Here is a 27017-nt window from a genome sequence, read left to right as displayed (position 1 = left end):
AACTTTTTATTTGACTCTTTGCAAACTAGAAACCACATCTCCTGAGGCTGCATTCATTGTAGCTGGGGATTTTAACAAGGCTAATCTGAAAACAAGACTCCCTAAATTGTATCAGCATATTGATTGCGCAACCAAGGCTGGTAAAACCTTGGATCAGAGGTTGAAGAGGCGCTGCTGCACCTTCTTCACGATGCTGTCTGTGTGGGTGGACCAATTCAGTTTGTCCGTGATGTGTACGCCGAGGAACTTAACTTAATACCCTCTCCACTACTGTCCCATCGATGTGGATAGGGGGGTGCTCCCTCTGCTGTTTCCTGAAGTCCACGATCATCTCATTTGTTTTGTTGACGTTGAGTGAGAGGTTCTTTTCTTGACACCAGAATCCCAGAGCCCTCACCTCCTTCCTGTAGGCGGTCTCATTGTTGTTGGTAATCAAGCCTACCACTGTGGTGTTGTCTGCAAACTTGATGATTGAGTTGGAGGCGTGTATGGCCACGCAGTCATGGGCGAACAGGGAGTACAGGAGGGGCTGAGCACATACCCTTGTGGGGCCCCAGTGTTGAGGATCAGCGAAGTGGAGGTGTTGTTTTCTACCTTCACCACTTGGGGGCGGCCCATCAGGAAGTCCAGGACTCAATTGCACAGGGCAGAGTTCAGATCTAAGGCCTCGAGCTTAATGATGAGCTTGGAGTGTACTATGGTGTTGAATGCTGAGCTGTAGTCAATGAACAGCATTCTTACATAGGTATTCCTTTTGTCCAGATGGGATAGGGCAGTGTGACGGTGATTGCATTGTCTGTGGACCTTTTGGGACGGTAAACAAATTTAAGTGGGTCTAGGGTAACAGGTAAGGTGGAGGTGATATGATCCTTGACTAGTCTCTCAAAGCACTTAATGATGACAAAGGTGAGTGCTACGGGGCGATAATAATTTAGTTCAGTTTGCATTCTTGGGTACAGGAACAATTGTAGTTTCTTGATGCACGTGGGGACAACAGACTGGGATAGCGAGATTGAATATGTCCGTAAAAACACCAGCCAGCTGGTCTGCGAATGCCTTGCGAGGGTTAACATGTTTAAATGTCTTACTCACGTTGGCCACTGAGGAGGAGACCCCACAGTCCTTGGTAGCTGGCCGTGTCGATGGCACTTTGTTATCCTCAAAGCGGGAAGTTTCTGCCTATCTTCGTACTGTAGTCTTTGATCAGATAGGGCCAAAGTACTGAAATAGTGTTTAGGTTTTAATGGGTGCAGGGTTAGTTTGAAGGGATTTTTTTTTTACAAAGTGTAATTAATTCATACTTCATCTAGAGGATTGTAGGCTGATATACAGCCAACAGTGTAAGTGTAGGTGGCAGCATGCACCTATAATATTTGTTTGTGGACCGTCATAAAAACCAAAGAAGAAGCGTAATCGAATACGTCAAACACATATGACATTTTCGACTTTTTTGCGTTCGAGAAGAAAAGGCGGTTGTCTGCTGTTTCAAATATTTTTGGCAGTATGCTGTGCTGTGGCCCCAATCATTTTTTTTGTGCATTCAAAATAACAAATTCTGATCAATTGCAACATGTCTATTAAGTCTCATCTGCACAATAATGTAACGTAGCATTTTGCCGCATTAGCATATAAACAGGAATCAATTACTTCTGACACGTATAGGAACAAATAGGTCTACATTTCCCACTTTGTTTTTTACTCACATGATATGTACGACGAAGTGCATAACAGTAAAATAGGCTGCTTATGTGCTTCTCATCATTACACAGCATGCACAGGGACGTCGGCCATTAAAATTGCCCTACAGGAGTCCCTCTTTAATTGCTGGGATATTCGGTATCCGCTCTTTTCGGGAGGAATCTTAGCAAATGCAATACTGATGGTTATAGCTGTTATTGTCCAAGTAATATTAATACATAGTTATTTGGTTGTGTCCTTGCCATGTAGGTAACATACTACGTGACGTTTCGAATTTAGCATAGTAGAATCAGGGGGTGGGTTTGCCTGCCAGGCTCTACCTTGGACAGCTCTCACTGCTGTTACCAGGCAGACATAGTTCCAACATGGCAGCAACGGGGAACGCAGAAGAGACGCAGTTGCAAGAGATGGAGGAAGAGGCAGGAATGGAGAGAGAAATGGATTCAGATGAAGAGGAGGGTATGGGAATCGAAAACTCCGACGATGAAGAAGACGATTCGTCAGAAGATGATAAAGAGAATGAAGCCGAAATTCAGCGTTTGGAGGAGCAGGTACGTTAGTTAAGCTAACTGTTTGAGAAATGAATGGAAACCTAGCTAGCTATTTTAATCCACAGTTACGGCTAGCCATTTATAACGTTTGATGTCAACCAGCTAACAGCGTTGTTTGTTACATTGATTTAAAAGCAAACACATCACAAACAAGTTGGCTTGTTTGCAGACTTGCACCGCTTGTACTGCAAAGAAAGCTAGCTAGCTACTTAGCTAACGTTAGCTCGTATGCTAATAGTTTGCTAGCTATTAGTTGATGCCTCATTATGTAACTATCCAGTCAACTAGCATGTTACCCAGCCACAATTATATAATACGTGTGAAAAGAATACCAGCCAACGTGCTTGCAGTTGTATTACAAACTGAACACGCGTCCTTTCGGCGGGCTGCAGTTGAGAAAGGTAGGTAGGTAGCCAGCCAGTCAGCAACAACATTTAACAGTCAAGCTATCTGGTTGATTTCACAAGCAATACTCATTACAGTATTTAGTTAACTTACATATTATATATTTGTTTGCTAATCAAAAACATCTGTAAACACACAAGGTTGTTGGTCTGACTCGTCTTCTATGCTCTCTCTGACTTTCAGCTGTCCATCAATGCTTTTGACTACAACTGTCATGTGGACCTCATAAAACTCCTGAGGCAGGAGGGGGAGCTGCCTCCACTGCGTAAGGCAAGGCAGAAGATGAGTGAGCTCTTCCCACTGACTGAAGGTTGGTGTCTGATGGCCTCTGGAGATGCAGCAGACTTTATGCTTTGCCACTTCTGATTGAGCTGATGTGCTTTGTGGTTGACTAGATTAAATAAAAGACTTGTTGCAACGTCTGCTGCTTCTTTTGTGATTAATTGATGTGAAGAAGTCTTATGTATTATGATGATTCAGTAATTTGGAACAAGGTTTACTGTTTAATCATTACTGTGAAAAGTGATGGTTTCATTGTTGTAAACATACTGAATGTTATTGTGAATTGTATACAAATCTGACTTGTCCTTTCTTGCAGAGATATGGCTGGACTGGCTCAAGGATGAGATCCGCCTAACCGAGGAGGAGCAGAACCGGGAGAAAGTCTACGAGCTCTTTGAGATGGCTGTGAAAGATTATATCTGTGAGTTCTGTCCCTACTTATTGGATTGTGTTACGATTCTATATAATGTGATGTTATTGTAAAGTAAACATTGAATTTCTTGTGTGGCCTTCAGGCCCTGAAATCTGGCTGGAGTATGCCCAGTACTCTATCGGGGGCATGGGATTGCCTGGTGGGATGGAGAAGGTGAGGTCCATCTTCGAGAGAGCCCTGACAGCCGTGGGGCTGCACATGACCAAGGGGGTGACTCTGTGGGAGGCCTACAGGGAGTTTGAGAATGTCATACTGGCAACTGTTCAGGTGAGCGTCCCTGAAGAATAATGATCTCTAGTAGCTGCAACATGCTGCTCATTTTTCTATATCTCCGCATGTCTATATTTCTTGGTGTTTTGTATAAGACCGTCTGCTAAATTAATGATGGTGGATTTTCCTTGTATCTTCAGTATTGGGCAGAAATTTTGAAAAAGCATGATTGAACGCAATCTGATATTACACAAACTAGGCTCTTTGCTGGATTTTGTCTCTTTTCTATCTCTTCCTTTTGTTCAGCCTCCCCCTGGCATCGTCCCCACCTGCGAGCAGCAGGAGCTTCTGAACGCTCAGCTTGAACGCATCCACACTCTTTTCCGCCGCCAGCTGGCCATCCCCTTAATGGGTAAGGCTCTCCCTGCTCCATTCTGGAGGGGATGCTGTACAGAGGGTAGGGGGGAGGGATTTGGTTGGATGGAACAACATGTCCTTGAGAGGCTATTATGGCACACTTGGGAGGTACCCATCGCAATGACCCTTTCAGGACTAAGTCGTGGAGAGCCAGTGCAATGTCAAATCAAATTGGATTGGTCACATGCTTCATAGACAACAGGTGTAAACTAACAGCAAAATGCTTACTATCAGCGAAATGCTTACTTATAGGTCCTTTTCCAACCATGCAGATTTTAAAGATAAGAGCAACAATCTAAAAATGAAAAGTCACACATTGAGTAACAATAACATGGCTATATATAGGGAGTAGAAAATAACATTGCTATATACAAGGAGTACCAGTACCGAGTCGATGTGCAGATGTATGAGGCAATTGAGGTAACTATGTACTGTACATATAGGTAAGGGTAAAGTTACGAGCAGCAGCATATGTGGTGAGTGTGAAAGGTGTGTGTGGCGTCAGTATGCATGCGTGTGCATTTTATGTGTGTGTAGTGTGTGTGTTATTGTGTGGGCAGAGTCCAGTGTGTGCAACAAAGGGTCAATGCAGGTATTCCGATTAGCTGTTTAGAAGTCATATGACTTGGGTTAGAAGCTGTCCAGGGTCCTGTTTGTTCCAGACTTGATGCATTGGTATTGCTTGCCATGCAATAGCAGATAGAACAGTCTGTGGCTTGGGTGGCTGGAGTCTTTGACAATTTTTGGGCCTTCCTCTGACACTACCTGGTATAGAAGTCGTGGATGGCAGGGAGCTCGGCCCCAGTGATGTACTGGGCCGTACGCACTAACTTCTGTAGCGCCTTGCGGTCTGATGCCAAGCAGTTGCCATACCAAGTGGTGATGCAGCTGGTCAAAATGCTCTCAATGGTGCAGTTGTAGAACTTTTTGAGGATCTGATGGCCCATGCCAAATCTTTTTAGCCACCAGTTGTCGTGCCCTCTTCATGACTGTGCTGGTCTGTTTGGATCACGATAGATCCTTAGTTATGTGAACACAGAGGAACTTGAAGCTATCAATCTACTCCACTACAGCCTCGTCGATGTAAATGGGGGTGTGCTCGGCCCTCTGTTTCCTGTAGTTCACAATCAGCTCCTTTGTCTCACTGACATTGAGGGAGAGATTATTGTCCTGGCAACAGACTGCCAGGTCTCTGACCTTCTCTCTATAGGGTGTCTCATCGTTGTCGGTGATCAGGCCCACCACTGTTGTGTCGTTGGCAAAATTAATGGTGGTGTTGGAGTCGGCCCATCAGGAAGTTCAGGATCTAGTTGCAGAGGCAGGTGTTCAGTCCCAGGAACCATAGCTTAGTGATAAGCATGGAGGACACTATGGTGTTGAACGCTGAGCTGTAGTCAATGAACAGCATTCTCACGTATGTGTTTCTTTTAGGGCTGACCCCATTTAGTTGACTGGTCGATTGTTTGTTCGATAGGTTATTGGTCTACCAAATTTTTTTGGGTCGAGCAGTTGCACAAAAAAAAAAATGTTTTATGGCACGTCTTGATTGATGCCTGTCTCAAAGGACCATTGCGGAGGACGCGGATGACACCAGTATTGCCAGTAGTACTTGTACCATTTAATTCCCATAATTTCTCATTTACAATGTTTGTTTGGTTACTGTAATTTATGTTAATGCATTTAATATTTTAGTTGAAGTCGTTCCTCAATGTAGCCTATTTGAAAAATCTTTCTAGCACTCTCCCTTTCAGGAACCACTTGTCATGAAAGGGAAAAAATGTAATGCTCTGATACAGTAGAAACGTCATAAAATAGGCCTATCTGATTTACTTCTAATCCTTTCCTCAAATAGCCTACAGTTATGTCTGTCTGGAGTTTACTGGCACTGGAAACTCTTAGGGTCCAGAATATTTTATACAATGTTGCAAGTTTGTTAGCACAAGCTTTTGGCTGGACCAAGTTGGTGTATTTGATGCAATGTTTGAAGTTCCTTGCAGACAGTCCATGCGTAGCCAATGTGCTTTATTTTTATCAGGATATTTTTTACCTGCAGGCTGCAATGTTTTTATTTGTTGCCTTTATGTAGACTATTTTTACATAGTTGGCAATGGAAGTTTATTTTAGATTTGTGTAATTTTAATTTAGATATAATTTTATTAATTACATGACAATGATTTTGAGATACGCCAACTTTATTATTAAAGAAATGAAACTTCTACAAATGTACATATGAAAATCATAACGGGCACAGAGATCGGTAGTAACGTTAAGTTGGCACTCCAAATCAGTGGTGTAAAGGAAGTAAAAATACTTAAGTTCTACGTAAGTTTTTTTTTCCGTCTGTACTTTACTCTACTTGTATTTTTGACTACTTTTACTTCAGTAAATTCCTAAAGAAGATAATGTACTTTTTACTCCATACAGTTTCCCTTGACACCCAAAAGCATTTGTTACATATCGAATGCCTAGCAGGACCATAGCAGTCCATGGAAAATAAGAGGACCTCTGCCCAGCTGCCCACTGCACTGAGGCTAACACTGTCACCACCGATAAATCCACGATGATCGGGAATTTCAATAAGCATTTCTCCATGCTTTTCTCCTGGCTACCCCAACCCCGGCAAACAGCTCCGCACCCCCCACAGCTACTTGCCCAAGCCTCCCCAGCTTCTACTTCACCCAAATCCAGATAGCAGATGTTCTGAAAGAGCTGCAAAACCTGGACCTGTACAAATCAGCTGGGCTAGACAATCTGGAGATTCTCTTTCTAAAATGATCCGCCTCCATTGTTGCAACCCCTATTACCAGTCTGTTCAACGTGTCTTTCATATCGTCCAAGATCCCTAAAGATTTGAAAGCTGTCGCGGTCATCTCCCTCTTCAAAGGGGGTGACACTCTAGACCCAAATTGTTACCTATATCCATCCTGCCCTGCCTCTCTAAAGCCTTCGAAAGCCAAGTTAATAAACAGATCATTGACCATTTCGAATCCCACCGTATCTTCTCCGCTGTGCAATCCCGTTTCCGAGCTGGTCACGGTGCACCTCAGCCACACTAAAGGTACTAAACGATATCATGACCGCCATCGATAAGAGACATTACTGTGCAGCTGTATTCCTTGACCTGGCCAAGGCTTTCGACTCTGTCAATCACCGTATACTCATCGGCAGACTCATCGGTAACTTTTTCTCAACTAGCCTACCTGGTTAAATAAAGGTGAAATAAAAGAAAATACAAAGGAAAAGACAATGGTTCAATTCACACACTTATCAAGAGAACATCCCTGGTCATCCCTACTACCTGATCTGGTGGATTCACTAAACACAAATGCTCCGTTTGTAAATTATGTTGGAGTGTGCCACAAGCTATCCATAATTTTAAAAAACAAGAAGGTCGGTGCTGTCTGGCTTGCATAATATAAGGGTTTTGATACCTTTGATACTTACAGTGCCTTTGGAATGTATTCTGTATTCAATATATGTATTCAACTTGATTGGAGTTCATCTGTGGTATATTCAATTGATTGGGCATAATTTGGAAAGGCACACACCTGTCTATATAAGGTCCCACAGTTAACAGTATATGTCAGAGCAAAAACCAAGCCATGAGGTCGAAATAATTCCCTGTGGAGCTCTTAGACAGGATTGTGTCGAGGCACAGATCTGGGGAAGGGTACCAAAACATTTCTTCAGTATTGAAGGTCCCCAAGAACACAGTTGCCTCCATCATTCTTAAATTGAATACGTTTGGAACCACCAAGACTCTTCCTAGAGCTGGCCGCCTGGCCAAACTGAACAGTTGGGGGAGAAGGGCCCAATGGTCACTCTGACAGCGCTCTACAGTTCCTCTGTGGAGACAGGAGAAACTCCACCAATCAGGCCTTTATGGTAGCGTGGCTAGGCGGAAGCCACTCCTCAGTAAAAGGCACATGACAACCCGCTTAGAGTTCGCCAAAAGGCACTTAAAGACTCTCAGACCATGAGAAACAAGATTCTCTGGTCTGATAAAACCAAGGTTGAACTCTTTGGCCTGAATGCCAAGCGCCACGTCTGGAGGAAACCTGGCACAATCCCATGGGGAAGCATGGTGGTGGCAGCATCATGCTGTGGGAATGTTTTTCAGGGACTGGGAGACTAGTCAGGATCGAGGGAAAGATGAACGGAGCAAAGTACTGAGAGATCCTTGATGAAAACCTATCCCAGAGCGCTCAGGGGCGAAGGTTCACCTTCCAACAGGATAACAACCCTAAGCACACATCCAAGACAATGCCGCGGTGGCTTCGGGGCAAGTCTCTGAATGTTCTTGGGTGGCCCAGCCAGATCCTGGACTTGAACCTGATCAAACATCTCTGGAGAGACCTGAAAATAGCTGTGCAGCAACATTCCCCATCCAACCTGACAGAGCTTGAGAGGATCTGCAGAGAAGAATGGGAGAAACTCCCCAAATACAGGTGTGCCAAGCTTGTACCCAAGAAGACTCGAGGCTGCAAAAGGTGCTTCAACAAGTTACTGAGTAAAGGGTCTGAATACTTATGTAAATTTTATTTAAAAAATAAATTAGTAGAGAATTATTAACCTGTTTTTGCTTTGTCATTATGGGGTATTGTGTAGATTGATGAGTTGGGAAAAAAAACAATATAATCCATTTTAGAATAAGGCTGTAACCTAACAAAATGTGGAAAAAGTTGAGGGGTCTGAATACTTTCCAAAGGCACTGTAAGCACATTTGAGCAATTACATTTACTTTTGATACTTAAGTGTATTTTAAACCAATTACTTTTAGACTTTTAATCAAGTAGTATTTTACTGTGACTTTTACTTGAGTCATTTTCTGTTAAGTTAACTTTACTTTTCCTCAAGTTTGACAATGGAGTACTTTTCCCACCACTGCTCCAAATTGAAAAGGTTGCCAAATTATCGGCAATTTCAGGATCATAATGGCACAATCTGCGAAGGCCAGCAGCAGTGGGAGGAGGTGGTTCGGCCACAGGTTTTTTTCTTCTGGTTAGGCCATCTTGATCTCTGGCTCCCTCTTGAGTCAATTGTGTGAATTTATTAATCACATTGTACTTAAAGCTTCAGACAAGATGATTTTATTTAAACACATAGGGTGTGTCTATATATGGGAAAACATTTTTAGTCGGGACAACCCTAGTTCCTTTTGTCCAATTGTGAAAGGGCAGTGTGGCGTGCAATAGAGATTATGTCATCTGTTGGAGTGGTATGCAAATTGGAGTAGGTCTGGGATGATTGTGTTGATGTTAGCCATGACCAGCCTTTCAAAGCATTTCATGGCTACAGATGTGAGTGCTACAGGGCGATAGTAATTTTGACAGTTTACCTTGGTGTTTATGGGCACAGGGACTATGGTGGTTTTCTTGAAACATGTAGTTATTACAGACTGGGTCAGGGAGAGGTTGAAAATGTCATTGAAGACACTTGCCAGCTGGTCAGCACATGCTCTGAGTACGCGTCCTGGAAATCCGTCTGGCCTTGAATGATAACCTGTTTTAAAGGTCTTACTCACATTGGCCACGGAGAGCTTCGAGGCTTCGAGGCAGTGTTGCTTGCCTCGAAGCGAGCATGGGAGGCATTTAGCTCATCTGGTAGGCTCGTGTCACCGGGCAGCTCATTGCTGGGTTTCCCTCTGTAATCCGTGATAGTTTGCAAGCCCTGCCACATCCAATGAGCGCGTCAGAGCTGGTGGAGTAGGATTACATGTTAGTCCTGTATTTATGCTTTGCTTGTTTGATGGTTCGTCGGAGGGCGTAGAGGGATTTCTTATAAGCGTCTGGTTTAGTGTCCCGCTCCTTGAAAGCGGCAGCTCTAGCCTTAAGCTCAGTTCCCCCCCCCCCCCCCCCCCCAGTTGAACAGGCGACATGCTGGTAGAAATGAGATAAAAATGTATTTGTTTTCCTGCATTAAAGTCACCAGCCACTAGGAGAGTTGCTGAGTGTTGCTTTCTCTTACTATGTTGCCTTTCAAAGACTCTAGCGGTTTACAGAGAAAGCACTCATTCTCACCAGGCCCAGTAATGTGGTCCCTGACCAGCCTTTCATCCAAGCGCAGGACTTACCAAGAGATAGCCAGATGGTCTGGCATTGTCTGCTGCCTTTTTTTCTGGTCTGGCTGAAAGGCCACCGGAGGCATTTCTGGAATGGCTAAACCCATCTCTCGCTTCTATGACCTGTGCCAACGCTCAGTGTATAATCCCTCATCTACAGCCTGTCAGTCACTGTTTTCTACCTCCACAAGATAATGGCACATAGGCTGAAGCATTTACATGGCTGTGTGTTATTGGTCAAATGAGGGGACACTCAAAATGTCAAAAGCCAATAACCTTCTGAATGAGATTTTAACCTTTTGGTGTTCCTCCCTTTCAATTTACTGTAATAAATGCACAGGATGCGCTTTTATATAATCACCTTCATTTTAAGCCACACTTAGAATGTGAAAGAGGTTTCTCCTAATGATAACTGCTGTTTTACAGACATGGAAGGAACATATGCAGAGTATGAGGAGTGGTCTGACCAGGGGGTTTCTGATACAGTCTCCCAGAAATACAAGAGGGCCCTGCAACAGATGGAGAAGAGCAAGCCTTATGAGGAGACTTTGGTACTTACCTAGATTGTATTCTACCCTGGACATTTTGTACCATGCTGTTTGTTTTGGAAGAATTTAATGGATTTGAAGCATTCAATTCTGATCGCACTGCCTAGAAAGTAGCAGTAGATTAGTAGGGAAGTTTTGTCATTTTAAGCATTATGTGCTTAAGCAACTTGATTGCTTTTTCCTACGTGTACCTCTGAAATCATTGCGAGTCTGTATGCTAGACATGGTCATCTGCTCAATGCCAATGTTTGTGTTTCAGATGGCAGCCGAGCCACCCAAGCTAGCAGAATATCAGACCTATATTGACTATGAGCAAAAGGAGGGTGACCCGGCACGGATCCAGATCATCTTTGAGCGGGCACTGGCAGAGAACTGCCTGGTACCAGACATGTGGGCCAAGTACACCAAGTACCTGGTGAGTGTTCCCCCCGCCCCGCACTGGGTGACGTTCTGCACTGGGCTCATTTGAATTACTCGCAGCCAGCCGTCTCTCACTCTCTCCAGCAGCTCCTGAAATTTATTCATGGCCTTTTAATTGCTTTAATGGGATGGTAATAAGATGCTGAGATCGCAACCTTAAACACGGACAACATCCAGTAATTCATCAGAGCCTGGCCGTTTCACCAGTTTGGTGAAGAAACAAAAGTTTCATCTTGTTGTTCCAAACCTGTGATCCATTAGGCTCTTTTTAAAAGCCACATTTTGGCCTTCTGCATGTACTAAAGGAAATGATTAAATTGATGGAGGTGCGATTTATCTGCATTATATGCTTCCACACACAAATCAAATTATGACTTTGCCTAATGGTGTTGGGCAGTATAATATTCCTTGTGCAGCGTTATGATGGAGAATGAACGCGATCCTACAAGTTCACCTTTCTAGCAATGAAGTCATTTATCACTCAGGTAGAAATGACTGTAGATTCACGGTTTTTGAGTACCTTGTCAATGTGGGTTGTGATTGATTGTTTTATTATCAAGTCTTTTGCTGTTGCCTCAGGATCGTCAACTAAAAATCAAAGACCTGGTCCTGTCCTCTCACGACCGTGCGGTCAGGAACTGCCCCTGGACCATGGGCCTGTGGAAGAACTACCTGCTTGCCCTGGAGAGGCATGGGGCTGACCACCACACTATCTCAGGTAAGCATTGGACCACAGGTGGGTTATGGCGGCAGCACTCATGTGTGTCATGTATGGTGTGGATGTAAACAAGGAGATTTTAAACATGAATGCAATGTACAGTATATCACAAAAGTGAGCACCCCTCACATTTTTGTAAATCATTTTTGTAAATATTTGAGTATATCTTTTCATGTGACAACACTGAAGAAATGACACTTTGCTACAATGTAAAGTAGTGAGTGTACAGTTTGTATAACAGTTTAAATCTGCTGTCCCCTCAAAATAACAACACACAGCCATTAATGTCTAAACCGCTGGCAGCGCTGCCTTAACCCTCTTGGGCATGGAGTTTACCAGAGCTTCACAGGTTGCCACTGGAGTCCTCTTCCACTCCTCCATGACGACATCACGGAGCGGATGGATGTTAGAGACCTTGCACTCCTCCACCTTCCGTTTGAGGATGCCCCACAGATGCTCAATAGGGTTTAGGTCTGGAGACATGCTTGGCGAGTCCATCACCTTTACCCTCAGCTTCTTTAGCAAGGCCAGTGGTCGTCTTGGAGGTGTGTTTGGGGTCGTTATCATGTTGGAATACTGCCCTGCGGCCCAGTCTCTGAAGGGAGGGGATCATGCTCTGCTTGAGTATGTCACAGTACATGTTGGCATTCATGGTTCCCTCAATGAACTGTAGCTCCCCAGTGCCGGCAGCAGTCATGCAGCCCCAGACCATGACACTCCCACCACCGTGCTTTACTGTAGGCAAGACACACTTGTCTTTGTAGTCCTCACCTGGTTGCCGCCACACACGCTTGACACCATCTGAACCAAATAAGTTTATCTTGGTGTCATCAGACCACAGGACATGGTTCCAGTAATCAATGTCCTTAGTCTGCTTGTCTTCAAACTGTTTGCGGGCTATCTTGTGCATCATCTTTAGAAGAGGCTTCCTTCTGGGACGACAGCCATTCAGACCAATTTGATGCAGTGTACGGCGTATGGTCTGAGCACTGACAGGCTGACCCCACCCCCCCCACCCCTTCAACCTCTGCAACCTCTGCAGCAATGCTGGCAGCACTCATAAGCCTATTTCCCAAAGATAACCTCTAGATATGACGCTGAGCACGTGCACTCAACTTCTTTGGTCGACCATGGCGAGGCCTGTTCTGAGTGGAACCTGTCCAGTTAAACCGCTGTATGGTCTTGGCCACTGTGCTGCAGCTCAGTTTCAGGGTCTTGGCAATCTTCTTAAAGCCCAGGCTATCTTTATGTAGAGCAACAATAATTTTTTTTCGGATCCTCATTGAGTTCTTTGCCATGAGGTGCCATGTTGAACTTCCAGTGACCAGTCAGTATGAGGGAATGTGAGAGCGATGACACCAAATTTAACACACCTGTTCCCCATTCACACCTGAGACCTTGTAACACTAACGAGTCACATGACACCAGGGAGGGAAAATGGCTAATTGGGACCAATTTGGAAATGTTCACTTAGGGGTGTACTCACTTTGTTGCCAGTTTAGACATTAATGGCTGTGTGTTGTTATTTTGAGGGGACAGCAAATTTACACTGTTATACAAGCTATACACTCACTACTTTACATCGTAGCAAAGTGTCATTTCTTCAGTGTTGTCACATGAAAAGATATACTCAAATATTTACAAAAATGTGAGGGGTGTACTCACTTTTGTGATATACTATATGTTTCAATGAAACGGGGTGAACTTGGTTAAAGATGTTGTATTGCCCTTATTATTGGTACTGGGACTGGGGAATCCTGAAAGACCATCTATTTTTTTCCCCCTCCACAGATGTTTTTGAAAAGGCCCTGAATGCCGGATTCATACAGGCTACAGATTATGTTAATATCTGGGAAGCGTACCTCGATTACCTGAGGCGGCGTGTCGATTTCAGCAAAGGTGAAAGCACCTTAACATTGGGTAATGCAAAGTAACATAAGTAATAAGATCATATTTGTGGTGTTGAGAAAGTCAAATGTATGGATGAATGTATGGATGAATGAAGTCCTCTATTGATAATGGTGTTTATTTTCCAGAGTCGAGCAGAGAGCTGGAGGAGCTGCGGGCAGCCTTCACCCGTTCTCTAGACTATATGAAACAGGACGTGGAAGAGAGTAAGTGGACCTGCGACCTGTGTACAGTATTCTTCATCTTGGTCGTTGTGTGTTTGTGTTGGAGACTCACTACGGTGTATTACTCCTGTCTAGGATTTAGTGAAAGTGGAGACCCTTCCTGTACCATCATGCAGGTCTGGGCAAAGATAGAGGTAAGGGTGACGATCATGACAAACTTGTCTTGTTCACTTGCTTCTTTCATTGCAGATACAAGTCAGTGCAAAAATTGCATCTATACAATTTAAAATGTGATTGTATACCATTTTCTCCCTCCTCTCTCTGACCAGGCCCTGCATTGTAAGAACATTCAGAAAGCTAGAGAACTGTGGGACAGCATCATGACAAAAGGGAATGCCAAATTCGCCAACATGTGGCTGGAGTACTATAACCTGGAGAGGTCAGTGAGGCCACTATAACCTGGAGAGGTCAGTGAGGCCACTATAACCTGGAGAGGTCAGTGAGGCCACTATAACCTGGAGAGGTCAGTGAGGCCACTATAACCTGGAGAGGTCAGTGAGGCCACTATAACCTGGAGAGGTCAGTGAGGCCACTATAACCTGGAGAGGTCAGTGAGGCCACTATAACCTGGAGAGGTCAGTGAGGCCACTATAACCTGGAGAGGTCAGTGAGGCCACTATAACCTGGAGAGGTCAGTGAGGCCACTATAACCTGGAGAGGTCAGTGAGGCCACTATTTAGTGGTCACCTGTGAACTGTTGATTTGATGGCTCTGTTGATTTGATGTATCCATGACAAGTCTGATGGTGGTTGTGATATGGTTTGACTCTTTGCAGGTCGTATGGAGATGCTCTTCACTGCAGGAAAGCCCTCCACAGAGCCGTCCAGTGTACCTCCGACTATCCTGAGCATGTGTGTGAGGTCCTGCTCACCTTTGAGAGGGTTGAGGGTGAGTCTTTTTTTTAATGGAAATGCCATGAATAAGTGGACAGGTGTCAGTTGGGGATATTGATTGGCTGATTTGTAGAAAACAACACTGAATCGGTAAGTCATGGTGTGAGAGTAAAGTGAGTTTCAGTGCAGTTTGTTGTGTCGCCACCAGGGTCTCTGGAGGACTGGGATGCAGCGGTGCAGAAGACTGAGACGAGGCTGAACAGAGTAAACGAGCAGAGGGCCAAGGTAAGCTGACCCCGCAACACTCACAACACGGCTGGCTGCTAGTTAGGCCTGTGAACATAGAACACTGATTATACTGGGCAGGGGAGGATGGAATGGGATTTTTTTTTTTTTTTTTACATTGGAGAGCAACAGTTGTAGATTTTTTATGACATAATTGAAAGGAAAAAACACAGCTTTGCTTGTGCAGCTGTCTGTTTCTGTGCTGTCATGTTCATAACTTCATCCCAGTCCCTCTCTCAGGTGGCAGAGAAAGAGGCTCATCTGGTCCGACAGGAGGAGCAGAAGACTGAACAGCGGCGGAGGGCCAAGGCAGACAAGAAGAACCAAAAGAAGGGACAGAAAGGCAGCAGGCCTGGGGAGAAGAGGAAGGCAGAGGATGAGGATAACGAGAATGAGTGGGGGGAGGAATCGGGTAAGGGGAGACATCAGGAATCGGGTAAAGGGGAGACATCAGGAATCGGGTAAAGGGGAGACATCAGGAATCGGGTAAAGGGGAGACATCAGGAATCGGGTAAAGGGGAGACATCAGGAATCGGGTAAAGGGGAGACATCAGGAATCGGGTAAAGGGGAGACATCAGGAATCGGGTAAAGGGGAGACATCAGGAATCGGGTAAAGGGGAGACATCAGGAATCGGGTAAAGGGGAGACATCAGGAATCGGGTAAAGGGGAGACATCAGGAATCAGGAATCGTAAAGGGGAGACATCAGGAATCGGGTAAAGGGGAGACATCAGGAATCGGGTAAAGGGGAGACATCAGGAATCGGGTAAAGGGGAGACATCAGGAATCGGGTAAAGGGGAGACATCAGGAATCGGGTAAAGGGGAGACATCAGGAATCGGGTAAAGGGGAGACATCAGGAATCGGGTAAAGGGGAGACATCAGGAATCGGGTAAAGGGGAGACATCAGGAATCAGTATAAAAGTCATCCTGTGTGTTTCCTAAAGCTTTGTGTAAGTAGCCTTGAGCCGGAACAGGCTCCTGCCCTATGAGCTATCTCCTGATTGTGTAGTGTGAGGCAGCTTGATGTACAAGTACACCCCCTGGACAGGACACCAGTCTATCGCAGCGCCTTACACTCAATTTATCTTTTGTGCAACAGAGCAACCTCCAAAGAGGCACCGAGGGGAGGGCAACCAGGGCAGCTTCAGGGGAGGAGGTGCTGAGGAGTATATGGAGACAGAGAGTGGACTGTTTGGGAGGAGAGCCCCCCCTTGCCGGAGACAGGAAGCCCCTGGTGCTAAGAGGGGCCAACAGATGGCACCAGCCACCGTACGGAAGACCCAGGAAGACAACCCTGAACAACGCAAGGACGACTGCAGTGTGTTTATCAGCAACCTGGCCTTCAGCATGGAGGATCCAGAGAAGAGACTGAAGGAGTTGTTTGAGCCCTGTGGTCCTGTCCAGTCGGTGCGCCCCGTCTATGCTGCCAAGGGCTTCAGAGGGTACTGCTATATACAGTTTGAGGGCAAGACGTCCGTGCCTGAGGCCCTGAAGATGGACCGGCGTGAGGTCGACGGCAGGCCAATGTTCGTATCGCCTTGTGTGGATAAAAACAAGAACCCTGATTTTAAGGTGAGACTAATCTACACTGAACAAAAAATATAAACGCAACATGTAAAGTGTTGATTCCATGTTTCATGAGCTGAAATAAGATCCTAGAAATGTTCCATACACATGCTTATTTCTCTAAAATGTTGTGCACAAATTAGTTAAGATAATCCATCCACCTGACAGGTGTGGCATATCAAGAAGCTGATTTAACAGGTGCACCTTGTTCCACTCTAAAATGTGCAGTTTTGTCACACAACACAATACCATAGACATCTCAAGTTTTGAGGGAGCGTGCAGTCAGCATGCCAAATGCAGGAATGTCCGAAAGCTGTTGCTCGATAATTTAATGTTAATTTTTCTTCCTTAAGCCACCTCCAATATTTGAGAGAATTTGGCAGTACGTCCAACCGGCCTCATAACCGCAGACCATGTGTATGGCGTCTTGTGGGCGAGCTGTTTGCTGATGTCAACGTTGTGAACAGAGTGCTTCATGGTGGGCTTATGATATGGGCAGGCATAAGCTATGGACAACGAAAAAACAATTTAAGTTTATTGATGGCAGTTTGAATGCACAGGGATACTGTGTGAAGATCCTGAGGCCCATTGTCGTGCCATTCATCTACCAGCACCTCATGCTTCAGCATGATAATGCACAGACCCATGTCGCAAGGATCTGTACATAATTCCTGGAATCTGAAAATGTCCCAGGTCTTCATGGCCTGCATACTCACCGAGCATGTTTGGAATGATCTGGATCGACGTGTATGACAGCATGTTCCAGTTCCCGACAATATCCAGCAACTTCGCACAGCCATTGAAGAGGAGTGGGACAACATTCCACAGGCCACAATCAACTGCCTGATCAACTCTTTGCAAAGGAGATGTTGCCCTGCATGAGGCAAAAGGTGGTCACACCAGATACTGACTGTTTTTTTTATCTACGCCCCTAACTTTTTTTAAAGGTATCTGTGACCAACATATGCATATCTGTATTCCCAGTCATGTGAAATCAATAGATTAGGGCATAATGAATGTATTTCAATTGACTTGATTTCCTTATATGAACTGTAACTCAGTAAAACCTTTGAAATTGTTGGCTGTTGCGTTTTAAATATTTTTGTTCAGTATGTTTGTTTTGATTTAGGGCTGGATGAATGGAATGGTGGTTTCACCATATAGATAGTGAGTTACTCTTTTCATGTCTCTTCCTCTAGGTGTTTAAGTACAACACAAACCTAGAGAAACACAAGATCTTTATCTCGGGCCTGCCCTTTTCCTGCACCAAGGAGCAGCTGGAGGAGCTGTGCAAGGATCAAGGCACCATCAAAGACATCCGCCTGGTAACCAACCGCTCAGGCAAATCCAAGGTTAGGAGGCATAACTCTGGGAGGTTGGTCTGTACAGGGCTGGGCGGTTGGTCTGTACAGGGCTGGGCGGTTGGTCTGTACAGGGCTGGGCGGTTGGTCTACAGGGCTGGGCGGTTGGTCTGTACAGGGCTGGGCGGTTGGTCTGTACAGGGCTGGGCGGTTGGTCTGTACAGGGCTGGGCGGTTGGTCTGTACAGGGCTGGGCGGTTGGTCTGTACAGGGCTGGGCGGTTGGTCTGTACAGGGCTGGGCGGTTGGTCTGTACAGGGCTGGGCGGTTGGTCTGTACAGGGCTGGGCGGTTGGTCTGTACAGGGCTGGGGCTGGGAGGCTAAGTATTTTTCTCCATCCAGATGTTAGGTTTAGAGTATTAATTTGCTCTTGAGCTCTCCAGTTGAGTAATACATTAGTAACTTATATTTGTTATGTGTAATCTTTGTAAAAATCCAAACGGTCATTTGAATCATACATGTAGAAGCTCCATTGACTTATACGTAAAATGGATAGCTCTCATGTGAGTTGCTGCTATAATGTGCTGCTGTGGCGTGTCTCTGCAGGGTCTGGCGTACGTGGAGTTCGAACATGAGGCTCAGGCATCCCAGGCCGTGCTGAAGTTGGATGGCACGGTACTACAGGAACACACACTCTCTGTTGCCATTAGCAACCCACCTCGCAGAAATGCAGCCGACAAGCCTGACTTAAGCAGGCCCATGGGAGCCATGATGCCCCGGGCTATGGTCTATGGATCGTAAGTTTCCAACACTAGTAATAATACTCTTCTAACAAGGAAAGATGTTTGTTACCCTGACGAAAGTACTCATTACAAATATCTGATTAGGTATGTTTCTCCAACTCATTAAACATAAGCTGCCTTTTAAATCGGGCTATTCTCACATGTTCACAGAATAAATATATACATGTGAATGAGAGCTTTGATTCCATTGGTTTTCCTTTTCAGGAGGGGAAAAGGGCGAACCCAACTCTCACTAATCCCTCGTTCCCTACATCGGCAGACTGGATCAGAAAGTAAAGCAGAAAATGGGACTGCACCTAAACCCACAGGGGGTGCATCCGGAGACGCTGGGTTTGAAGCACAGGCCAAGCCCATGTCCAATTCAGACTTTGCCAAAATGCTTCTCAGAAAGTGAAAATTATGGAAAAACGAAAGTAAATCAAATGACTGCCTTTTGTATGGAAAGCCATCTTGGGTCCTTGAGAAGAAATGGCAGATCTTGTGTTGTTTGACTCCCCTTTAATCACTCCCATGGCCTCATTCTCCTTGTCACTTTTTGTGAGAAAGCCTTAATCTCCCTGGCTCCTTCGACTGGCCCCAAACTCCATATTACCATCACTCCATATTACCATCCTTTTGAACAATGATTGATTGATTTTCCTTTTGAACAATGATTGATTTTCCTTTTGAACAATGATTGATTGATTTTCCTTTTGAACAATGATTGATTCATATTCCTTTTGAAAAAGTGACCAATTTCGGCTTGCTTTTTTTAGATTGGAAAAGGTGTTTTTATAGAAGACGTAACGTGTAAATTATTTTTTTCTGAATTGAGAAAAGGGTTCTGAGTTGTGTTTTTTTTTTTGTTAACTGCTAAAACAACCCAGCTTGTGAATTATGTTTCTTGTTGTTTTTAAAAAGTATATGCAAGAGCTTGACATTTGAGATGTTATAGATTATGTATTACAACAATGAAAATAATTTCCCCCACATTATGAATATCTTTGTTTAAGTTTTAGATGCACTATTGTTAAGTGACTGTCCCACTGGATGTCATGAATATCTTTGTAAATCTTAAATGTAATGTAAATGTAGAGTGATATTCTATCGAATCCTGGTGTAATTTCATGTTTATCTGAGCTATGCGCCGTTCAAGCAGGCAGAAATACAGCTGGTATGATGCGTTTTGCATCAGATGCACAAAAGCAATATAACATTTAGAATGGGTGAATCTTTCCTCTAAGGTATCTTCAATGTCAACATGCCACTAAAATATTTTGCGTCCCTTACAGGGCAGCTAACATGCAACGATATTTGTTCCCAAACAGTGAAAGACTAATGCTTCGCTTTACAGAATATTACCTTAAACGGCAGTTGTACAAATAATTTATTTGCAGATGTACTAATTCCTTACCTTTTCTGTGCTCACATTTACAATGTAGTTTTCAAAAGTCTCTGTTCATAGGAAACAAAAAAGGAAAGGCATGTATCATCTATAGCTGTTAAAATCCTTTATCCTTCATCTATAGCTGTTAATCCTTTATCCTTCATCTATAGCTGTTAAAATCCTTTATCCTTCATCTATAGCTGTTAAAATCCTTTATCCTTCATCTATAGCTGTTAAAATCCTTTATCCTTCATCTATAGCTGTTAAACGTTTTATTGCTGGCACTATAATTTAACAGGTAGTCGTGTGCATGTCATTAACCCAGCGCCCCATTTGGTTTGCTCATGTTTAGGCTCTTACCTAAAATGATTGGAGGACATTTTTGTTCTACATTGTATGTCATATTTTCCTTAGATTGTTTCCAATTTACTTCCAGGTAAATTAGTTTCTTAAATACCTTAACCATCTGTGGAAGTCTTGAGATGGGTAGGGAATGAAGAACTGACAGTTTGGAGAAGCTGTCATCCTAGTATTGTAATGAGTACTGTCCACAAGTGAATCAACTGTTGTTGGGAGAAAAATCTATGCAGCTGTTTGATTGCAAGAGCCCTCCATCAAATCTGCCCTCCAATATATGTTCAGTATGTGATAACATCATGGGAATGCAGGTTTATACTTAATTCAGAACTGTCTCCTTTTCCTTTCAAATCAATCCTGTTTGGATGAGTGGGGAACGTCAAATGTGTGTTCAGACTCCGTGGTTGACCATAGTTTTGTAATACATTTGTTTGTTTTGAGAATTATTAGCTATATCTATCAATGTTCTATCACCACAGTGGCCTAATCCAGGGTTTCCCAAACTTCATCCTGCTCCCCCCCAGTGCACATTTGTTTTCTCTCTGGCACTACACAGAAGATTCAATAACCAACTCAAGCTTTGAATCAGCTGTATAGTGCTAGGGGAATAAAAACATGCACCCAGGGGGACCCCAGGACCGGGTTTGGGAAACCCTGGCCTAATCTAGTTAGACTAAATGTTTGATCTTTAGAAGTCGCTTTCTGTTTCGTCCAATACAAAAATATGGGGTGTGTCATTTTAAAATGTTGTCGTGTTTATTTTATTAGAACAAATGTAAATTAGTGTTTAAAAAAAAACCTAATTTATCAATGCAACTTTCTGAGATTGTACGTGGTCTATTTTTCTGTGATTTTATTTACTACTTATTTGGATGTTGTAAAATTGCCATCTTGTGGTTTGTTGCTGTTTTGGCCTAAAGTTTATTAAAACAATTCAAGTAATGTTTAAGGTTTTTACACTAAGTCACATTCAACAGAATGTTTATTTTGTAGTAAATAAACTCAAATACATGAAAGTGCTTCAGTGAAAGACTATGACCCAGTTGGATAACTTACATTACAACACCGTTCTTCGACACCCAACAGGTGATCTACTGCGCACAGCCAAGCTTTAGATGTTTCTCCCCCATGGATAAGACGGACCAATAATCAGAATCACAACTCAGACATGTACACATACTGTATTACCCAATTTGTAACACCTTCAGTTATGAGTTCACTCAACTACTGATAATAGATGGGTGAAATGCAGTTTAGGCCTAAATGTCCTTTAGAAACGGCACTAAAAACAAGTAGCATGGCCAAGAGTATGAAACAGCCCCATTTGAGTCAACAAATTCATGACCCTTTATGATAACATTTTCAGCTGTAGATTGTTTTTCTAAATCACAACTCAGCATAATTAGTTCAAACACCTGCATCACAGGAGGTTGGTGGCACCTTGATTGGGGAGGACGGGCTCATGATAATGGCTGGAGTGGAATGGTAAACACATGGTTTGATGCTATTATTATGAGCTGTCCCTCCCCTCAGCAGCCTCCACTAACCTGCACCTCTACCTGGTATGAGGAAATCTTAAACCATGAGAATATTTTTTATGTAAAGATGCACATTTCTACTGGGAAATTGCAAGGTCATTCTATCATATTGACAGGGCTGCTATTAGTAATATGTATATCAACTGATATCTTTACACTTAAAGCAGGATTAACCCCAAATTAGATTAATTAAATCAAAATCCAAACAGTCATGTACCCTCACTCCCGTCCCCTCTCACTGTTGTGGACAGGTATGGTTTGTTTGCAGTTTGGACAGGCTTGGTGGTGGCTGGTGCCAGGCAGCCCCACAGGGTGCTCAGTGGTGGCGATCAGCAGGGTATCCAGGGTGATCTCTGTGCATTTGGCTATGAAGCGGATGAAGGGGCGGACGTCTCCTTCATTGGCTGTGTCCAGAACGGCGTAGTACTCGGACCTTTGCTCTTTGCGGATGGTGATGGGTGGGTAGCGTGCCTGCATGAGCACCAGGTTCATTAGCAGCCGTGATGTGCGTCCGTTCCCATCCACAAAGGGGTGCACGTATACCAGCTTATAGTGGGCGAGTGCTGCATACTCCACGGGATGCAGCTGCAGGGCCTCCTCTGAGTTGAGCCACTGCACCAGGTCCTGCATGTGGCGCTCCAGGTCCTGTGGGTGGGGTGGGATGTGGTGGCCTACAAACACCTGGCTGGTACGCAGCCGCCCACCCTCCACAGGGTCTGCATAGCCCAGCACGCGCCGGTGGATCTCCAGGATGTCATTGACAGTGATGGCCCCAGCTCGGGACAGCAGCGTGGTGTTGATGTACTTCATGGCCGCGTCCACACCGATGACCTCGTTCTGCTCCTGCAGGCTCTTGCCGGGCACGGCATAGCGAGTCTCAATTATATGGCGGATCTCAGACAGAGTGAGTGTGTTGCCTTCTATGGCCACTGTGTGGTAGATGTGGTGGTAGTACGTTTCCTCCATGACACGTCTAAGAGCAGAGTTACCCTTGGGGATGGACATCAGCCTGCGTACTTTGCTGTCGATAACCCCAAAGTGGCGTTGGTCGATCTCCTCCACCAGGGGGAGTGTGCGGTCACGGCTCACCAGCGCCCTCTCGTTGCAGGGTGAGATGGCCAGGGCCTTGGTATACAGATGGTCCGCCTGGACAACGTCCTTCTCTTCCAGAATGGTCCCCAGCTCCGTCAGAGCTTCCACAAAGTCTGGGTTCATGTTGAGTGCATGCATCAACAGCTTGTGGGCCTTCTCTCTCTTCCCCTGCTTCTTCATCTCCACAGCCTGTTGCAGCGCTGCCTTGGCCTCCAGCTGGGTCTCTGCAATCAGCACACACCAAATACATTGCATAACTAGGCTGTGCTGTCCAATACATGTATTAACCCAATCAAAAAGGTAATTTCATATTTGTACTTTTAAATATGACTCATGAACCCAAGAGTATGGAGGGTATTATCCTCCTACCCTTAACACACTGGAAATTAATTCTCTTAACTGAACACTGTATTTTCATTTTGAACAGTGCTCTACCACTGACAGTTGATTTAGAGTCTTACAACCAGAAGTATATATTTCATGAGAACTTCACTTACCTATACTGGGCTTGGCCCTAAGGGGCAGGAGATCGAGGGCTGTAAAGGGGACAGTGAGGCTGGTGGACTGGACAGTGGGGCGATGAGTTTTACCCCATAGCTGGCAGTGCAACTGGGCAATCCCCTTTAGAGTGATACAACATTGGTCTTCCACCCCCACCATTGGCATCAACAGCGCCACCAGAGAGCCCAGGAACAGGCAGAGCAGCGGTCCCCATCCGCCAAGGAGATGGCCACTTGTGTAACGCCACCACACCGTTAATGAAGCCATCATCACTGATGATAGTATCCTCCATTCTCAAGTGACACGTCCCCCATCTATTCGAGTTAGGCTAGCCGAGGAACAGCTGTGTAGGAGAGAGGCAGAAGCAGTTTTTACACAGAATTTATGGTCGTTTCATTTTGACAGCTGGCAGTTGTGTACAGTCTTTAGCTAACGTAGAGCTTAAGTGTTAAATTGAGTAGCTAAATAACCCATACAAAACTAGTAAGCCTAATTAGCTATATGGCTAAATATAATCACCCAATACACAGGATACATAGCTAGCTACTGGCAGTATTTTCGACAAGCCAGGCTTGTACTGCAAAAATGGCACTGACAGCTGCTAGATAGCTAGCAAAGCATCTTCACCAGCGTACTCACCTTATTACACCCTTCTTGACTAGAAATCAAACAAGCTACGCGAAAATGTTAAATAAATGTATCAGTCTCTAAGTAACCACTATCGTTTGTAGACTAAAGATACATTAAGTAGCTAAAGCGCTGCTTGGCTAGCTACGAACCTCTTGTAAATACACATCATCAACTTCCTGGGAAAACAAGCCGGTATATGTGCTGGAATATGATTGGTTACAACAAGATTGTTCGTTGCTGTTCATTGGCTCAGATCTCTACAAAGCGTGCGTTTATTCAGCAAAACAAACACCGGTTCGTAGCCCTTATTGATTGGATGTTGGATACAAATTGTGCTCTCTATGCCTGATGAAGATGTAGGCCTATTATCTATTAACTGGAGTTAACAGTATATAATGTAATAACTGTCATTATGACAATAGAATGTGGTTAGTAAATCGTTATGCATTGATTAAATACGTCGACCTGTATTGTATAAGTAGCAACCTAGCCTAGACTGCAGCTTATGTTGACAGTCAGCACTGAATAACTAACTTGGTGATCATGCAACACTTCTAACACTACTCCTAAATTGCAAATTGGCCTATAGATATTCCCATTTTCTTTTACCATGACAGTACCATGAGAGTCAGTGCTGGGAAGCATCCTCTACCAGTTTAAGCGGGTGGGTAATAGAGTCATTTAACTAAATGAGTCCCTTTTGGGTAGTGTAACTTGGTGATAAAAAAAAACGTTTTATTTCACCAGATTTTTATATTCTGTCATGAGTACATGCTCAATTTAATAAAAAAACATGTTTTCTCATCTCAAGATGTTAAATAAAGAAATGACTTAGTACCAAATCAGTCATGAATCCACTTGTGACAGGGGGAATGGAAGCTTGTTACATGGAGGGGCAATTGATTGCAAGCTTCACCCCAGAAATGTTTAGCATTAAAACATTTCTAGTCTGTCTATCTATGCGTAACAGGGTTAACGTTGTTTTTTTTAAAGGAATAGTTTCACCATATTAAAATGAGAGTTAATTTCACGTAACAGGGTTGACATTAAAATGAGTCCCAGTTTTTTAATTGTTTTTTTTTAACCTTAAAATGAAACACTAATCACATTAAATAAATAATACTTTTCAGCTATGACTTTGTCAAAGCAACAAAATAACTAGGGCTGTGGAGAAGTGGTGAAAACTTGGAGAAATGTTTATGTTAAGTGAATTCAAATCTTCCTAGAAGTCACAGAGAGTACACAGAGGGACATGTCAAAATGCTGAGTTTATTTAATTTTCCAAGGGCACTTCATTTAATATAACAGGCTTTTCAAATGTAATATTGCTGCACAATTTCTACTTACATTTACATTTACATTTAAGTCATTTAGCAGACGCTTAAAGGGACTCATTTCGTGGAACGACCCAATAACAACACTCAGAGGAGACAACTACTAGCAAAGAAATCCTTGCCTCCAGAACACTGGATAATTACTTTCCATGATCTCTTGATTAATTATAGATCCAGCAGCTATTACAGAGAATTAAAACACATCAGTATATTCTGTCCCCTGGCATCCTGCAAGCTTTGAAATCAACTGTGACAAGGCACAATTGTGTCATGAGCTGGACAGTTCACTCTAACTTTCACTCAAACATATCCCACTGAACAGATACAGTGCCTTAAGAAAGTATTGACTTATTATTTTGTTGTGTTACAGCTTGAAATCAAAATGGATTAAATACATTTTATTTCTCACCCATCTACACACAATACCACATGACAGAGTGAAAACATGGTTTTGTCAAATTTGTGCAAATGTTTTGAAAATGAGATACAGAAATATGTCACAACGCTGAGTCAATACATGTTAGAATCACCTTTGGCAGTGATTACAGCTGTGGGTCTTTCGGGTAGGTCTCTAAGAGCTTTGCTCACCTGGATTGTACAATATTTGCCCATTATTCTTTTCAAAATTATTCAAGCACTGTCAAATTGGTTGTTGATCATTGATAGACAATCATTTTCAAGTCTTGCTATAGAATCTTTAAATAGATTTAAGTCCAAACTGTAACTCGGCCACTATCTTCTTGATAAGCAACTCCAGTGTAGATTTGGCTATGTATTTTAGGTTATTGTCCTGCTGAAAGGTGAATTCATCTCCCAGTGTGTCAGGTTGGTGGGTGTAGCTGGTGTAGAAAGTCAGGCGTAGGAGAGCAGAGATGAGTGAAACAACGCACTTTACTCAACAGCACAAAGTAAACAACTTACAAAGTGCAAAAAGAACGGTTGCTACAAAACAAGGGTGATAAACAGCACCCGGTACAAACCAGCCGGAACATTCGGACCTGAACAAAATAAAAATCACACACAAAGACATGGGGGAAACAGAGAGTTAAATACATGACCAATAATTGGGAAATGAAAACCAGGTGTGTGGAAAAACGAGACAAAACAAATGGAAAATGAAAAATGGATCGGCGATGGCTAGAAGACAGGTGACGTCGACCGCCAAACACCACCCGAACAAGGAGAGACATCAACTTCGGCCGAAGTCGTGACACAGTGTCTGATAGAAAGCAGTCTGAACCAGGTTTTCCTCTAGGATTTTGCCTGTGCTTAGCTCCAATTTTTTATCCTGAAAAACTCACCAGTCCTAAACGATTACAAGCATACTCATAACATGGTTGCAGCCACCACTCTGCTTGAAAAAAGGAGAGTGGTACTCAGTAATGTGTTGTATTGGATTTGCCCCAAACATTACACTTTGAATTCAGGACAAAAAGTGAATTACTTCGTCACATTTTTTGCAGTTTTACTTTAGAGGCTTGTTGCAAACGTTATTTATATTCTGTGCAGACTTTCTTCTTTTCACTGTCAATTAGG

General features: G+C 43.8%; 2 protein-coding genes across 5 annotated transcripts; one reads left to right on the top strand and one right to left on the bottom strand.

Moving 5' to 3' along the window:
- The first annotated feature begins 1766 nt into the window (after nt 1-1766).
- sart3 (spliceosome associated factor 3, U4/U6 recycling protein) lies at nt 1767-19633 on the top strand. 4 transcript variants are annotated; one of them, XM_046350884.1, is made up of 19 exons: nt 1767-2249; nt 2838-2964; nt 3253-3357; nt 3452-3636; nt 3886-3991; nt 10484-10608; nt 10865-11020; nt 11605-11743; nt 13535-13642; nt 13780-13857; nt 13951-14009; nt 14145-14254; nt 14651-14763; nt 14917-14993; nt 15222-15405; nt 16095-16567; nt 17761-17913; nt 18467-18657; nt 18868-19633. In XM_046350884.1, the coding sequence occupies exons 1-19, from the start codon at nt 2064-2066 to the stop codon at nt 19055-19057; spliced, it is 2865 nt and encodes a 954-aa protein (XP_046206840.1). In that variant the 5' UTR covers nt 1767-2063; the 3' UTR covers nt 19058-19633. The 4 variants fall into 4 exon arrangements, with proteins under 4 accessions (XP_046206840.1, XP_046206838.1, XP_046206841.1 ...); XM_046350882.1 differs by having other exon boundaries at nt 13535-13663; XM_046350885.1 differs by having other exon boundaries at nt 1769-2249; nt 15234-15405.
- Nucleotides 19634-21350: 1717 nt separating this feature from the next.
- Nucleotides 21351-24331, bottom strand: LOC124036376 (protein adenylyltransferase FICD-like). Its single transcript, XM_046350887.1, has 3 exons — nt 24157-24331; nt 23514-23860; nt 21351-23240 (listed from the first exon to the last, which is right to left on the bottom strand). The coding sequence occupies exons 2-3, from the start codon at nt 23785-23787 to the stop codon at nt 22144-22146; spliced, it is 1371 nt and encodes a 456-aa protein (XP_046206843.1). The 5' UTR covers nt 23788-23860; nt 24157-24331; the 3' UTR covers nt 21351-22143.
- Between the last annotated feature and the right edge of the window lie 2686 nt (nt 24332-27017).

Source organism: Oncorhynchus gorbuscha, linkage group LG05, assembly GCF_021184085.1.
Source record: "Oncorhynchus gorbuscha isolate QuinsamMale2020 ecotype Even-year linkage group LG05, OgorEven_v1.0, whole genome shotgun sequence".
Taxonomy (NCBI): domain Eukaryota; kingdom Metazoa; phylum Chordata; class Actinopteri; order Salmoniformes; family Salmonidae; genus Oncorhynchus; species Oncorhynchus gorbuscha.
This window is presented reverse-complemented; position numbering and strand designations above follow the sequence as displayed.